At 41.6% G+C, this 15,961-nt stretch overlaps 1 protein-coding gene and 1 long non-coding RNA gene across 3 annotated transcripts in view; one reads left to right on the forward strand and one right to left on the reverse strand.

Annotated features, from left to right (window-relative positions):
• Positions 1 to 723: 723 nt before the first annotated feature.
• On the reverse strand, positions 724 to 3,909 carry LOC143831919 (uncharacterized). The gene is made up of 3 exons (XR_013229012.1): positions 3,808 to 3,909; positions 3,086 to 3,513; positions 724 to 985 (listed from the first exon to the last, which is right to left on the reverse strand). It is a non-coding gene; the product is annotated as an uncharacterized LOC143831919 (long non-coding RNA).
• Positions 3,679 to 15,961, forward strand: part of IL17RD (interleukin 17 receptor D) — a 76,077-nt gene continuing 63,794 nt past the window's right edge. Inside the window, exon 1 of one of the 2 annotated variants that reach the window (XM_077325494.1) lies at positions 3,679 to 3,983. In XM_077325494.1, coding sequence (XP_077181609.1) covers positions 3,738 to 3,983 — 246 coding nt within the window. In that variant the 5' untranslated portion in view covers positions 3,679 to 3,737. The remainder of the gene's footprint in view (positions 3,984 to 15,961) is intronic. The other variant, XM_077325493.1, reaches the window with a different exon arrangement.

Here is a 15,961-nt window from a genome sequence, read left to right on the forward strand (position 1 = left end):
CTCAAAGAGCTTTACACTCTGTCACCACCAACCAGCTAAGGATCCCTGGACCTAAAGAAGCTCACCTGGCCTCAACCGGGGTCAGAGCATTCTCTGCCCTGGCCCCCACCTGGTGGAATGAGCTTCCATAGGAGATCAGAGCCCTGACAGAGCTAAAACAGTTCTGCAAGGCCTGCAAAAGAGAGCTATTACACCAGGCATTTGGTGGAGACTGAGCGGAGCCAGCAACATCCACAGGGCCCCTGCTCCCCCTCCCACAGAAATCCATCCATACGTTCTGCCCTGGACCAGTTAGCACAAGTTCCCCGGTTAAAGTTATTAAAGTTATTAATGTTATTATTATTGTTATTGTTTGCACCAGTTCCCCGGTTAAAGTTATTAATGTTATTATTATTGTTGTTATAGAAAACTAAGTTCCATGTAATATTTTCTATGTTTTATGGAAACCGCCCTGAGCCTCAGGGGAGGGAGGCAAATATAGAACATTCCTCTGCCGAACATTGGCAGCAGCCTGGTATAATTTTACCTAGAATTAGATGGCAGCAGTGGCATGTCAGAAGAGGAGTTGGGCTTAGTTGGTATCACAAGCCACTTGAGCCTACTTCCTACCTGTACCAGCTAATCCAGGCAGGATGCCTATATAGCAGATGACAGAGCATGCAGCATCTCTTCCTGAGGCTCCTTAGAACATACAAGAAGAAACTTTCATGATGGGAACTTTCATGATGGGAAAAGGCACTTAGCTCAAACAGAAATCATTTTGGGCTGCAGGCCCCCAAGAACCATCCTTCTACTGCACTCTCAATATTTACATCTCAATTAACTCACTTTGTTTTTCCTTTCCATGACTGAGAGCACTTCCATAAAGTTTTATTTAAATGCTTGAAATATATCATCACTCCATATAAAAGAAAGATAAGCATCAGTTTGAAACACCATTCATACAGCCATGGTTTCTTTGCATGCGACTGTTGCAGGTCCCCACCTGCAAGTGGATATAAGGAAGTGTTTTGAGGTGCCAATGACTACCAGAAGTAAACATCAGAAACAAAACTAGATTGCTTAATCTCTCTCACGGGTATTGAAAAGTCATCCTAGAAGCATTTTCAAAATTCTTTGATTATAAGGTGTTTTTAAGATGGAAGTTCTAATCCAAATTAGATTAAACAGGGATTCTGGTGTATGCATGATTTGTCCTGCTGAAATTATTTTAATTAATTTGACTGGGGGTGAAGATGGAGGGAATTAATTGGCTTCCTCCACTGACATGGAGATAGCCACATGGTTGAAATTATGTATACATTCCTTTGGAGTGGGCTACATATCTGCACAAAAAATAACAGAATGCTGAAACAGTCTTTATGATGAGTATAATGGTTGATAATAAAATGAAGGGGAGGAGAATCAGCCCCAAAATGTTTTACTGTTCTTGCCTGAATTCAGTGCCCAAAAGGTAACAGTTACTATAATGCACTATGACCTATATATTATACTTGCTTCTTTCCTTTTTTGCAAGTAATAGCCAATCTAACTGAAAGTTTGCCCATTGATTTCAATGGATTTAGGTGCACTAAACGCTAGAGGGCGTCACCCCAAGGGTCAGACATGACCCGGTGCTTGCACAGGGGATAGCTTTACCTTTAACTGTTGCATAGGATTTAGCTATATGAACCATCTTTGCCCGAGCAGCAACATCATCTAAAATTCCTAAATGATTCTGGGGCCCTGGACAGGGATCAAGGATAGTCCCCATTCCACATCATTTACTCCCTCCCAACCAACTCTTAACAAGAATAAAGGATCCAATCTTCACAAGGCTCCCACAGAACTACCAATCCATAAAAGTAGAAAATCAGAATGTTCAGGAGTGCATTCTTGGAATGCAATTACAACTGTGGCAGGATAGAATAGCCCAGATGGGCACCTTCTTGTGTTTCATACCATTGTGTTTCCACATTCTGCGCTGCTTACTTGGGCAGTTTGCTGTTCACTTTGTTATTCGGTTTTACATTCTTAGTCTAATTGCATTATTCATTGGATGTCCTACTCTGTATAAATACATTTTTTCTTGTACTCAGTAGCCCATGTTAAGGCTCAGTGAGAAAGGTAGAGTACAATAAATAAATAAGCCATGGCCTTTCAAAAATGTAGTTTGCTTCTCTGTTCTCTACCACCATTATCTTTCATCCCCACAGGTTGTCAGCTCCTCCTCCCCATAGTGGAGCCTCATGCCAGATTATCCCATAGGTAAAAAAGTCCCTGGTGAGTAGATAGGACATCTTTTGTACTTTTCTTTCAGGTTGTTGATGATCCAGAAATGACTACCATTGGCATATGTGACAAACTAATAAAATGTTTGTGTTGTGCCTGACTGACATTTTTGGATCTAACTGCAATAATAACACTGTGTCTTAAAGCAGCACCAAGATACATTCTTCAATGCAAGAAACAGGGTACATGTTTTTGATCCCATCTTTGTTGGCTTTGACTATATCCACCTACTTTATGCAGCCTGACAAATATGCCTCTTTGTTAATAGTTCTAGATCATATAAAATTATGCACAGTTTGCTGTAATATAACAGACTGCCTAAATCCATCTATTAGGGTTTAAATTTACCTACCTCTGGAGCAAAATTTAATCCTTGAATAAGAGGTAGTCAAATTCTGAGAGTATTGGGAACACTGGTTTATTAATTCCATTAACTCTTGTTTATAAGAGCCAGTTTGGTGTAGTGATTAGGAGTGTGGACTTTTAATCTGGCAAGCCACGTTTGATTCTCCACTCCCTCACATGCAGTCAGCTGGGTGACCTTGGGCTCCCCATGGCACTGATAAAACTGTCCTGACCAAGTGATATCAGGGCTCTCTCAGCCTCACCCACTTCACAGGGTGTCTCTTCTTCTAAGAGTTTATAGGGAACAAGTGTTTATATTCATTTATTAGGTCATGTATAGTCTGTCTTTCTTACTAAGACTTGAGGTGGATCACACATCATGAGGCAATATGAATGAGAATAGGACACATAATAAACAATGCTATAGGTTTCAGATTGATCAAAAATACATATAATATGAAGGCATTACCTCTGTTATTAGAAATAATAGCTGTAAAATGTCAGGCATCTGTGAGAGATTTTTGCAGCTGCTCAAATGAGATCTAGCTTTTTCCATATTTTAGGAATCTGTTTAGAACCAAAAAGTTAAGAAGCAATATGAAGTAGATTAGTTTGGGCCTGCAGAAATCAGAAAAGGAGCATAAATCTGAAAACAGAGTGGACACCAAGCATCAACATGCATTAACATGCACAAGTATTAACATGACATGTTAAACGATGCAGAAATCACATAGCAGGGTCAGTTACAGCGACAGTACTCGTATTGGAGGGAACTTTTGTTTCTGGATGTGTAAAGATCACAGGAGTGAAGTTGCTGCTGTGTTCTTTCCTCACCTCCCGTTCCTTGAAACTTTCCTTCGGGGAGCCTGATGGTTTTTCGTGAACAACTTCTCCTTCCTTTGAGGCAAGGAAGGGAAAAGAACATCTCACTTGATTTTACTGCATCTCAGATGTTGCAAATTAAACACAAAAGGGGTTTTTTTTGGGGGGGGAGGTAGGGGAGGGCAATTGACCTTTGCACCTAGACACATGGTGAGGGTTGTCCAGCCCTTCCTTCTTCTCCCCTCGCTCGTATCCTTGGAAAAACGGGGGGTGGAGGGGGGGGAGAGCGGCGTGCTCCTATGTACTCCTTCGCGCATGCGTCTTGCTCCCGCTTCCCTCCCCTCCCGTCCCCTGCTCGGGTTTTCCAACCTGAGGCTGCTTGTGGCGCGGCGTTTGCGAGCGGCGGTCGCTGCGAGACGATGGCATCTGGGCTGAAGCTCTGCTCTTTCCTCTTCTCGCTCGCTGCGTGCCTGGACGGCCAGCGGCTTCCCGTGGCGGCGGCAGGGACCAAGAAAGGGCCGGCGGCCGATGCGTGTGGCTGGAGGGTAAGGAAGGCAGACGTGTTGTGTGTGTGTGTTTGTGTGTCTCTCAGCTTTCCTTCTATCGCTGCAAGCCGGCGCCGAGTGGAGGGAGTGCCGTGCCAAGGTGTCTGAGCGACCCGCTGCTTCTTTGGGGCAGGGGATGTCACAGGTGGGGCGGCCGGGCACCTTGCAAAGGGATGCGGTGGTGGAAGAGATCGGACTCTGAAAGAAACCCCTCCGCTTCTGAGTTTTTGGGGGCTTTTTTGGGAGGGGGGTGGTTGCGCCTTACTATTGATGGGAAAAGTTGGCAGTTCCAGGATGTGGGGTCCTTGGACGGCGAGAGGGTCGTCTGCGTTTTCTTACTGAGGGAAGTCTGCGCCGGGGAAGGGTGAGGGGCAGAAGCCAACAAGTGTGAAGTCACTCAACAGGTCTTTTATCCGTCCCTCCTGCCTTCCTTTAACTAGACCTGCCCTGGGAGAGGGGATAAAAGGCGATTGCTTTGGCCCTTTGTTATTTTAATGGGTCGAGGCTGGTTTGGCTACAGGCCTGGTCATTAGACCGAAGGGGAAATATGCGTGCGTGTAATAAGGTGATAAAAGAGTGTTTTAGGGCTTTACTTTTTGTTCCTGTTACTAGCTTGCTACTTGCAAAGCTTTTCTGCGCGGCTTTTCCTGAGTGTGACTCTTTTAAAGGGGCTTGCTTTCAAAGGATTTTGTTTTCCTGTTCCATCTTCAGCCTTATTAAAAATTCCAGATGAATGCTTGTCGAAAGGCATGAGTGACTTTCATTGCCTCTCCGTTTTTGTTCGACTGTCACAGAGATTTCTTTGGGTTCAGATCATAACATTGAGAAGAGGGGGAAAGTTACAGACCCCCCCCCCACCCACAACACAGCCCCCTCGCACCCTCCCCCCTCAAACTATAGGGAGTACATGAGAAAAGATGAGTGTTTGCAAGAAATGTTTTCAAAGGGGAAAAAGCACAAAAGTATCTAAAGTTTTGTAAAAAACTGAACTTTCCACTAACTTAATTTGCATCTGGAGTTTCATTAACTGATGTCTCTGGATTGAATGTAAATTTGGCTTCTGCTTCACATGACAAAACTTATATTTTATTTGCATATTTTAAAGCTAAGCATAGGTCTTGCAGACTTTATTAACTATTTAAAGTCACTCTTTTTATTGTTTATAATAATGGATATTAAGGACTGTGGCACTAGTGAATCATATTTTCTGAAAAAAAACATAAATTGCATCTCCTTATTGCATACACGCATGCACTCAGGCTTCTAAAAACCAAATTAAATTTATGTTACAATGTGTAGAAAAATAGCTCATTCTGTTAAAATGAACCTAATGTTGTTTGTTTTAAAACATTGACCCTGCAGGAAGTAAAAAGACAATTTGGTCTATTAAAATATAATTTATATTTCCAATACATTATCCTCAATATGCTTTTTTTTGGGGGGGGGGGTTAGTGATTAAAATATACTGATGCTACTTGTGCAATTTTTCTTCTTGGAGGACCAAAAAAAGTGCTGTTGGCTGCAGGATGGGACCCATTGTCTTGGTTGTGTAGTATTTATCTTGGGCTGCATGTAAGTTTTGAATAGACTTGACATACTATTAAATGACTGATGGCCCCTGTAACACATTGTCTGCTCTGGGGCAAGGCAGCCTTTGAAGTGCTACCCTGTAGGAAGTAAAAAGACTATTTGCTCTATTAAAATTCCTTGGTATTTCCTCTGTTTAACCACAGGCCACTTCCCTTCTGCCACTCTAAACACTGCAGGGACACTGACTGATTGAAAAGGCACAAGCCCTGAAGTAATTGCATCCTATTCAGACAGATATCCTTAGTGTAGCTTTTTTATAATCAGTATCATCTAGATGAAGAGTAGGTACAAATCTTCAGAAACAAAAGAAGAAAAATAAAAGCAGTCTACTTGACTGCTGAGAGTACACACTAGGGTAAGAGTTGTGGATTGTAATATTTAAGTGTCAATTTAATAACTTCCTGTGGTACCCTAATCTTATTTGTTCAGTTAGTTGTTAGGGAAATTTTTGCAGATAGTAGTTAAGAAACACAGGCAAATTGCATTATTGGAAATAGTACTGAGAAAGTGTAGGACCAAGTGTTTCAAAACCTAAATAGATATAATACCTACAAAATGTGTAGGAATTTAAAGTTATGAGGTGTAATTTGCTGTCCAAATGACCATCTTATAATGCTTGAAAAAGAATACATAGTTGTTTAAGGTTGTTGTTGTTGTTTTAAACAGAGCCTTCTTTGTTAGAGATATGCAGTTGTTAGATATGCAATTGTTAGAGATATGCAATTTATGTGCCCAAATGGAAGAAGGGAGCTTGTAACAAAGTGAGGTCAGTGGACCCAGCAATCCAAAACATAGGTGAGTTATGTTCTGTTGCAGAGGGCAGATGAGAACAGTCACAGGAGCAAAATGTATATAAAATTTAATTTTAAAAAATTACAGATCATTTAGTCTGATATCCTTACATACCTTTACAACATGTCCCTTTGAATTGAGTCAGATGGCTAAGTATACATGCTTAGGGGTTGTAGTGCATGTTGTATTATAGATACTGGCTAATTTAAGTTGCAAAGGACATTGTAAAAGGCTCTTTAATGAAGGCCAGCTGCTTTTTCCAGCACCTATGGGAGAACACAGCTTTGATGTGAACTTGCCCATTTAATTCTTCTCAAAAAAGATGGTACACATTTAGCATTTTACTGGGATGTAATAAAAATGGCCAAAGTGTAATTCTTTATTGTTGAACAATGAAACTAAAATAGTTCATGGTTTAAATGTGCAACTAATTTCCCTTTTTATTTAGGGTATACTAAAGGCTTAGGTTAAAAGAAAAAAAACCTTCCTTGCTTAAGCTTATTGTAAAACTGCAATGTTTTATCTCATTTTAAATTAATCTCTGCCATAAAAGTTCATTAATAATATTAGATAAGTAGAGAAGTTTATTACATCTAGCCAAAAGCTGTTTTGCATAACACCTTAAAATGGTGATCTAACAAGAGAAACAGACTTTCACACAGAGACCTTGCTTATTGCAATGATGTTTTGGAATTCCAGGTTATCCTTTTTAAATACGCTTTTATTAAAGATTTCAGTAATAAAACATAGGATGAAATAAAGTCCTAGAGCAAAGGGAAAAAAGAGTAAAATAAAAAAGGGAAGAGAAGTAAAGCAAAATACAAAATAATGTTGACAGCACAGCTTCCTGCAGAAGAATTAAACCATCATTATTTCCATTTTCTCTAACTTCTTACATTATACACGAGTCTTCAATACATTTATATTCTCTTATTAAACTTAGTTTTCAAAGCCTTCAGTTAGTATGTCATTTTTATCTCTCTGTCGCAGAAATTCCAATAGTGGCTTCCAGACTTTTATGAAAAGAGCTGCTGAGTTTTCTTTCAGTAAGACTTTGCTATCTCAGCAAGTTCTCTTAATTTAGGAATTCTAGGTTATCCTGAAGTATGTGCAAATTAGTGAACCAACGATCAGCAGCATCCATTCTGTGAATACTCATTTCCGATGGGAGGGAGGCTAAATGGAGTGTCTTCAAGTCCCCTCAGCTGATGATCTGCTCATTTTTTAAATGGAAGATGGCTGGGTCGCAACACACTTTGTTTGGTATTTTGTCAATTGGGACACAAATCTCAAGGTGACTTTCCCCTAGTCATTTTTCATACACCTGCAAATAGCATCAAACTTGCTAGCTCAGTGTGCTTTTTGCATTATTTGAAGAAGACCCTATGTACATTCAAAATAGTAGCTTTGGCTGAGCTATGGCCCTGAGACTTAGGTTTGGGAGCTCATGCTCAGGACAGTCTGCTAGCTCATATTGTTAGTTTAATGCATTTTTGTCCTGCCCTTTCTGCAAGGAGCTCAGGGCGATATGCATGATTCCTCCCTGCCACAACCCTGTGATGTAGGCTAGGTTGAGAGAGAATTACTAGTCCAGTGCTACCCAGTAAGGTTCATTGGAAACCCATGTCTCCCTTGTGCTAATTCAGTATCCTAACCGCTGTATCACACCTAATTGCTTCTTCTGAGACTTCAGCATATTCCGTGTATGTCTGTAGTCACTACCATATAAGGAAGTAATTGGGTTCTAACAAGTATATTTTACATTTGGCCCATAGTTAATTTTTAGTTTGTTGTGAGTAGTCCATCTTTTCAAATCCACTTTGTGACTGCATGCCTTCACAGAAACCAGAATGTAGTTTCGAGTGGTGTATGGAGGTATACCCATTAAGACAGCTCAGTGTGACATCACTAAGCCCCATCCGATGATTCTCAGCACTTAGAATGCTGATGTTCTCCTGAGAGTTTTGTAGAGCCTTTCACAAACTATGCTAAGAGTATGTAGAGATTGGGGAGCTGCAAGTGAGTGCAGTTTTGCATTGGCCATTGAGCACACTGACTGTGTACATATTTTTAGTTCAGTGGACTCAAGCTTTGTTCTACTACGTCAGACCAACATGGCTAGCCACCCGAATCTGTATACATATTTGACATTTGTATGGTGCAGCTTTCTGTTACTCTGTCTGAGACGGGTTTTCTTGTATATATGTTTAAAAATAAGTTCACTTATGACACTGAGCTGCATTATATTAACAGAAAAAAGTCTTCCATTTTCTTCCCACCTCTCCTCAAGATATTGGTGCTACAGTCCAAAGTGGTGATACCAGTTTAAGTGTGTAGAAGGATTTAACTGGTTCACTTCCTAGTGTGCTTGTGTGGTAGAAGCTAAAGCTGCAGGGTTCTTATGCGGTGAGGGGATAATATAGTAGAGGCAGGCCTTGCTGGCTGTTACTTCAGGTGGTACCTCCTTGTCGCTCCTTTGCTGTCTGTATTACAGTACCTCTTTAGGGTGAGCTTGGGTCAGTCAGAGAGCTCTCACAGCCTCACCTACTTCACAGCGTGCCTGCTTTGAGGAGAGGAAGGCAAGTGTAGGCCACTATAAGACTCCTTTGGATAGTGAAAAGCAGGATATAAAAGCCAACCCTCCTCCTCCTTCGATCTGGAGACATGAAAACAAAGAATTGGACAACAGGCAGGGTCTATCAGTGAGGTGACAGGGCTCTGGTCCCTTCCACTCACTTCAAAGATAAAATTATTTGAAGAAGATCTGGGAAGGAAATGGATTTATGGAGGGCTTGATGTGGGGATGGAGATTGGTGTTTGGGGCACAGACTCCCCCTCAGTTTTGTGTTCAATGTGAAAAATTGCTTGTGTCTCATCCTGGCTAGATTGTCTTCTATAAACTGGATGTTGCAGCAGCAAATATTGACTCAAAGTTGTGGTTGGTTTGAAGATCACTGTATTCTTTTCCCCTTGGGTATGTTACTTGTCTTTGCTTAGACCTTTTCCTCATGGATTCAAAGCTGCTGGGAATTGGGATTTCCCTCCCACAGCATTGTGTTGCATTAATGCACCTTCCAGGTTTCTCCTGCCTTTCTCAGGTCTTTCCCAAACCTGCTTTACTACAAAGTTTCGGAAAAGATTGCAGCAAAAACTGGATGGCTGCCATGTGAGCAGGCAAGTCCCAACTTTCTTAATCCTACCATTTTCTCTGCCCTAGCAGTGGCCATTTCCCTCCCACACCAGTACTGGGGGGGGGGAGACTTTGTTTTTAACATTTGTAATCAAATATATTGTTATAACGTATCAGTTTCTCTGAATTCTCAGCATTAAAAGACTGTAGCCCTTTTCATCGCAGAGATAACTTTTCATTTTGTATCTCTATTTCTACTAGCAATAAAGCCAGTTATGGAAAAAAATACAATGTGCTCTAGAGAACTGTTGCTGGTATACGCTGCCTAGCAGGACACACCCACACCATTCTGCCCCAAACTCAGCCTGCAGGCCACCCTTTGTCTCCACCATCGTGGCTCATCTCCAAACTATAAATATCAGCTCTGCAGAGGAAAATGGCTGCTTTGGAGGGTGGACTATGAGGCGTATTATTTTGAGGCCCCACCTCTGAACCTCAAGGAATATTTTCAACCCAGGGGTAGCCAACCTCCAGATGGGTCCTGGAGATCTCCTGGAATCCAAGCTTCCCAGACTAAATGGCTGCTTTGGTGGGTAGACAGGGTTGTTGTGCAGAAGGAACATTTGAGGTCTCCTGCACAAGGTTCTTATGGAGATGAAACGCTTGAGAGCTACTGCGCAGGGCAGACTGGGGAAGTTTTTGCAGTAGGCCTCAGCTATTTGAAGAGGAGCCACAGCAATATTGTAAGTGAGAAGGGGCTTCTATGTGGACTTGATGTCAGCTGACAGGTAGGTTGACTGGTAGGCTGAAGTGGAAAGCTCTTCCCCATTGCAGGTGCCCTTTCAAAAAGGCAGTAGCTGCTCCTCAATGCAACACAGACAGGCAGAGAGAGAAATACATCCCTCGCCTTATTCAGTTGCAGTTAGAGGCTTCCTTCACAGTAGGCCTGAAAGGAAGGGGTGTGTTTGCAGAATCCTGAGCAAAAGCTGTGGTTGGCCCTGAATGTGGGATATTCCAAGAGGAAAAGGCTGTCCAATTTCATCAGTGGTTGCTAGGCAGATCCTTTAGACTTCAGGCCACGCTGGTTAACTGGTGATCCATCCTTGATCACAAGTTCCCTTCTATGTGATATGGTGAGGAAGAGGAAATCTGGGAATTCAGAGAACAAGATATACAGATTGTTATAATGTTATAACAATATTCATTTACCACTTTAAAAATGCTGGAACGTCCCACTTGTACAGGGGGGAATGGTACTATAGGGAGACTGGAGTCGGGAAACCTACCACATGGAAACCTTGTTGTTGCTGCATTGTTATTAGCAGCAGTGAGGAAATGTCACAAGCTTTGTGTGGGAAACAGTTTAGTCAGTATTCTGTTTCCATGAAAATTCATCTAGAAGCACTCACCCAAGTTGAGAAGATGGTAGCTTCTTCTTCTGTTACTGCTAGTGCCTGCTTCTGAACATGATTCTATTACGCTGCCATACGTCTTGGGAAGACTGCATGCTAGGATTGGTGGGCCTGTGTCTAGTAGTCTTGGGAGCTTGGAGGTATGGCCCAGGAAAGGGAAGCATCATAGGTACTGTAACATCATCACTGCCCTCACAATATTCTAGGAATTACCCCACCTGTGAAAAAGATCGTATGTCATGTCCCCATGTCAATCTAAGGTATTTGTCAAAGGCTGGAGGGGGGGGGGTCCTCCTTTCCATCCCTCCCCTTTTCCTGCTTATGCTTTGCCTCATCACAAAAGGTGAGGGATATTGCTGTTGTTCCCTTTTCAAGTGTTAAACAACCCTTGTAGCAACTAAGAGTGGAAGGGCAGCTGGGGAGATAACCCAGCCCAACTGGCACCAGTATTTGCACCTCTGGAGTTCAACACTTGAGAACCCTGTTTCCTGCCTAGATCCTAGGTGCAGGAGCCTAAACTTATATATAGCCCTGTGGCTCCTTTGTTCAAAGTGTCTTTGTCAATTTTGTTGCTGTGATGAACCTCCATTGATGCCTGTTCCTGTATGTTCCTTCTAATAAACCAACTTAGATCAAGTTCCTAATGGTCTGGGTCTTGGGTCTGGTTGCCTAATGGTCTGGTGAACTTCTGGGTGAGCATTCCATGGGTCATGACATCATAGAAATAGGGGAAATTCTTGGGGGGAACTTTTCATGTCACTTCCAAGCAATCACCCGGAAGTGATGTCACATCATCCGTGCTGCTGGTTCACCTTTTCTAACTTCTCCTGTAGCTTCAGTTCTTAAGTACAGGCAGTAGAAAGTGGGATGGGAGCTTGCCCTGTCTGCTGGTTGGCAAATGGTAAGCTAGTTCTCAGAGCTTGGATAAGGCAGGTAAAAATCTTTGGGAGGGTCACTTAAGAAAGATATAGTGGAAATGGCTTGGTGATGGTGGTACAGTTTACTGTTATGGAGTCACAAGTGGACCTGAATGAGTCCCCCAAACCTACTAGTAATTTCTTCAGCATTTCCCTGAGAGACTGTTCATGTCTGACCTATCGCGACCCTATGGACAATGATCCTTCAGGCCTTCCTTTCCTCTACCATTCCCCGGAGTCCATTTGACAAATCATTTTTTGGAAGCTGGCCCTTGAAATTCATATATACGCTTACTCAAACTAGTCCTATTCCAGGTTTTTGGAAGCACAGCATGTAAGTACAAATGTTATTTTAATTATTGGTGTTTGTGGGATTAGAGCTGTTAATTTATGGGGGAGAGGAATTTACACACCTCCCCCTTCAGTAGCATTGGTTTGCTTAAGGAATGTTTTGTTTGAATGACCAAGGGTTGGACTGATAAAACCATTTCCATTTCAATACTAGTCTTTTGTTTGCTTTTGCCTCAACCAAACGTAAGCATAAGATGGTCTTTTACAATCAGTGTTATATGGCAGATACTTTGAATCCACATCATTGGATGCACTATAATGATCTCTAGTTTTTCAGTTTTTTCTCCCATTAATAAGGAAACTGTCAGTAAATGCAGCTCCAGCTATAATGAGAACTTAAGTAAATCCAGTTATTTCATAGTAGTTTATTTAAGATTGCAGCCTTGGAGCTCTTCTGAAAGTATGCATAGTCTATACTCATGTATCTTGCTTCAAAAAGTTGATGTATCTGCTCATTGGTGGTAGAAAATGCCATCAAGTCACAGCTGGTTTATGGTGATGCTGTGGAGCTTTCAATGCAAGAGATGTTCAGAGCTGGTTTGCTGTTGCCTGCCACTGTGTCTAGTATTCCTTGGAGGTCTGAAAATGAACAAAAGGGGTTGAGACGTAACTCAATTGAATTAAGAATCTAAAGGTTAAGATGACCATATAGGCCCAATAATTTTGATGGTAAAATTAAAAACATAAAATGTAGACAGATATAGACAAAAATACATATGTAGACATTACAAACTAGATTAAAAACAGATATTGGTCCTAGTGATAGCCTCAATTAAGAATCAAATTATACAATAACAACCCAAATTGGCCATTATTGACCCAGATATGCATGTTTTAGCCCTTTGGCCTTCCTCAGTGGTCAAACGATATTACAGAATTGCTTCTGATATTACAATGCAACAATCACTTCTTATATATTGATGGAGATGGAATTTTTCTGGAAGAGAAAGAAAAAGCAACAAATTATTAATTATTAGAACTTATAAAACTGAAAACATATGCCAGAAAGATATATTTTAAGTTACTTATTGTGATCAAAAGCTATTAATCAAAATATATTAATCAGAGGCCTCATTCTTGATAGTTTGCTATGGTTAATTGTACTTTCCTATAGTAATGATGATTTAATTGTGTACCTAAATTTAAAAGATATTCTTATACTTTTTAGAAAGAACTGATATAACATGGAAGAATAAAACAGAATATATCTTATCAGTTGAAATCACCTTTCTCACTTGGTCAAAAAACAACAACAACTGAAGCAGCCTGTAGCCAGTATTGATGTAATAGTACAAACTACCCTGTCCATTTTTTTATGCCAGGCATCAGGATGATGCAGTCAGAATTTAAAAAATCAAAAAAAATGACTGTGCACATGTGACCAACTATGGAATACAAGAGGGGGGGGAAAGAGGGATATTACCCAAAATTAAAATGTATTGGAGAATACAAGTTTTACAGCACTTTATTGATTACTATACTAGACTAGAAGGACACCAAACATAGAGCCAGTCAACCTCTTATTTTTAGCAGGGCCAGATTTAGATCAAGTGAGGCCCAATCCCCGCCCACCCTCATTAACTGAAGATGGAGGAGTCAAGAGTGTTGTGGTGAAACAGGCCACTAAGCCTTTGAGCTCTATTCCAGCCTTCCACCCCCTTCCCTGGGTGGGGCCTATCTCTCCTTCTTTGTTGCTGCCACCACTCACTGAATTGAACAACCCTCCCTGAGGGACAGTGGGACCCCTTGGCTTGGGTCCTAGTGTACAGGAATTAAAACACTGTATCCTTGGGGCCCTCCTGGAGAGTTGGCAACCATGCAGTTTTGCCTTGTTTTCCTTCCTTGGGCCCTCCCAATATGCTAGCATTACCTGAGCAGGGGAGACTAAGTGGTCCAGAACACCAGTCAAGAGCGTCCAGCAAGGAGCCTCACCTCCTGAAGGGCAGGAGTGGATGATGAGACTGGATTGTGAGTGGCAAAGGGATCCTCCCTCTCTTCAGTAAGGGAGTGTAGAAAAGAGGAGTGTGGGTTTTTTACCCTTTTAGTTTATGTCTTGTATGTTTAAAACTGCTGTTTATCTCATGTGGTGTACTGAGGAAATTGTTAATTTACAAATCTTAAACTGTAAATAGTTAAATACATTGAATCAGCCATGCTTTCTAATGAGTGGTCTTTTAGCTCAAGGAAAAGTTAAAAATCTCTCACTTTACCAACTGCCCCCATGGCCTTTTGCTCCCTAGGCCTTAATCCTAAATTAAATATTAAAATGAAAGTGACATGGGTACACTAGGGTTGAATTATTGGTTTAAGACAGTATTATTTTGAAATGGAGTGCAAGGAAATTTCTTGAAGGATTGTTTAGAGCAGTGCGTTACGACAGCATGTGTAAGAAGGGCCTATGACCATGTCAAAATATTATACACCTTGGCTGGAGGCCCCCCCAGGCTTCAGCCTAGTTAGCCTATTGGTAAAACTGGCCCTGCATTTAGGCCATGTGGGGATTGAGTATTCAAAGTAAAAATCCAGTAAATTTCTCATGCTCTCAGATGCTGAAATAATTGTAGGCTAGAGGCCTTGATCTTTTCCTTGGTGGTCTCCCATCAAAAGGCTAGCCAGTGCTGACGCTGCTTAGCTTCTGAGATTTGATAACATTGGCTTGCTTGGGTTATCTTGGCCAGTGTTTGCTCCTTACTGTGATCCTTTGTAACTCACCTTTTCTGAGATTGGGTATGGGGGGAATCTTTCCACACTTTAACAAAACGTTGACTAGGAGTGGCAAGCTTTTAATTTCTTATGCTTTGCTTTCCAAGCCTTCTGCCTGGCCTTTGCTTCTGTAGTAAGTTAATAGTTCAGCAAGCAGCAGGTAGGCTTTTCCAATGAGAATTGCTTAGCCAATGGGATCAGAGTAGCTGGTTAGTATTAAGCAGAAGCCTGCCCTGCCTCTCTGTGCGAAGTAGGCAGCTGAGCCAATCAGTGATAGAGGCTTGATAATTATAATTGCAGCTGGTTACCCAGTTCTAGTAAAAAAAAAACTTTAATGATGTGGATCCTGTCTGTCTGCCCAGCAACATTTAAAGCCTTCCTATAATCTACTATTCTTCTGTGTTTCCCAAATCTTGTTATGATCCACAGGTCTCAGTATAAAGTGACTCTTGCTCAGTATAAAGTGATGCCATTGGGAAATTCTTAGGGATTTTAACACAATAGAAATACTTATTCCAAAAGATGCAGTGGAGACCTGGAAACCACATTGTATCAAATTGTTGTCTGCATGACTTTGAGCACTTGTTTGGCATGAGACCCTTCAGCCTTAGAGTTCTTTGGTTTTGAAGTTCCAAGTTTCCTCCAATCCATGAAGCTAAACATATGAAACTGCCTTATACTGAAAGAAACCATTGGTCCATCACCGGTTGCATTTTCTACACCAGTGGTTCTCAACCTGGAGGTTGGGACACCTTTGGGGGTCAAACGACCCTTCCACAGGGGTTGCGGCAGGGCAAGCAGCTTGGCCGGTAGGGTGCCATCCAAACAACAGCCTTGCAGGGTAGATTGAGATAGAGCGTTCGTCTGTTGGAGCAGTGGAAAAGAGCGAGATCAGCGTGGTGAGACAAGAGGCAGAACTGAATTGAGAAACCCCGGGGGAAAAACAATTTATATACAATCATGAACAACGGATCTTCACGCCAGTGGTCAGTTTCGGTTTAATTTCTGTGAAAGAACACTTACATAATTTTATGGTTGGTGGTCACCACGACATGAGGAACTGTATTAAAGGGTGGCAGCATT

The sequence above is a fragment of the Paroedura picta genome, chromosome 3, assembly GCF_049243985.1.
Source record: "Paroedura picta isolate Pp20150507F chromosome 3, Ppicta_v3.0, whole genome shotgun sequence".
Taxonomy (NCBI): domain Eukaryota; kingdom Metazoa; phylum Chordata; class Lepidosauria; order Squamata; family Gekkonidae; genus Paroedura; species Paroedura picta.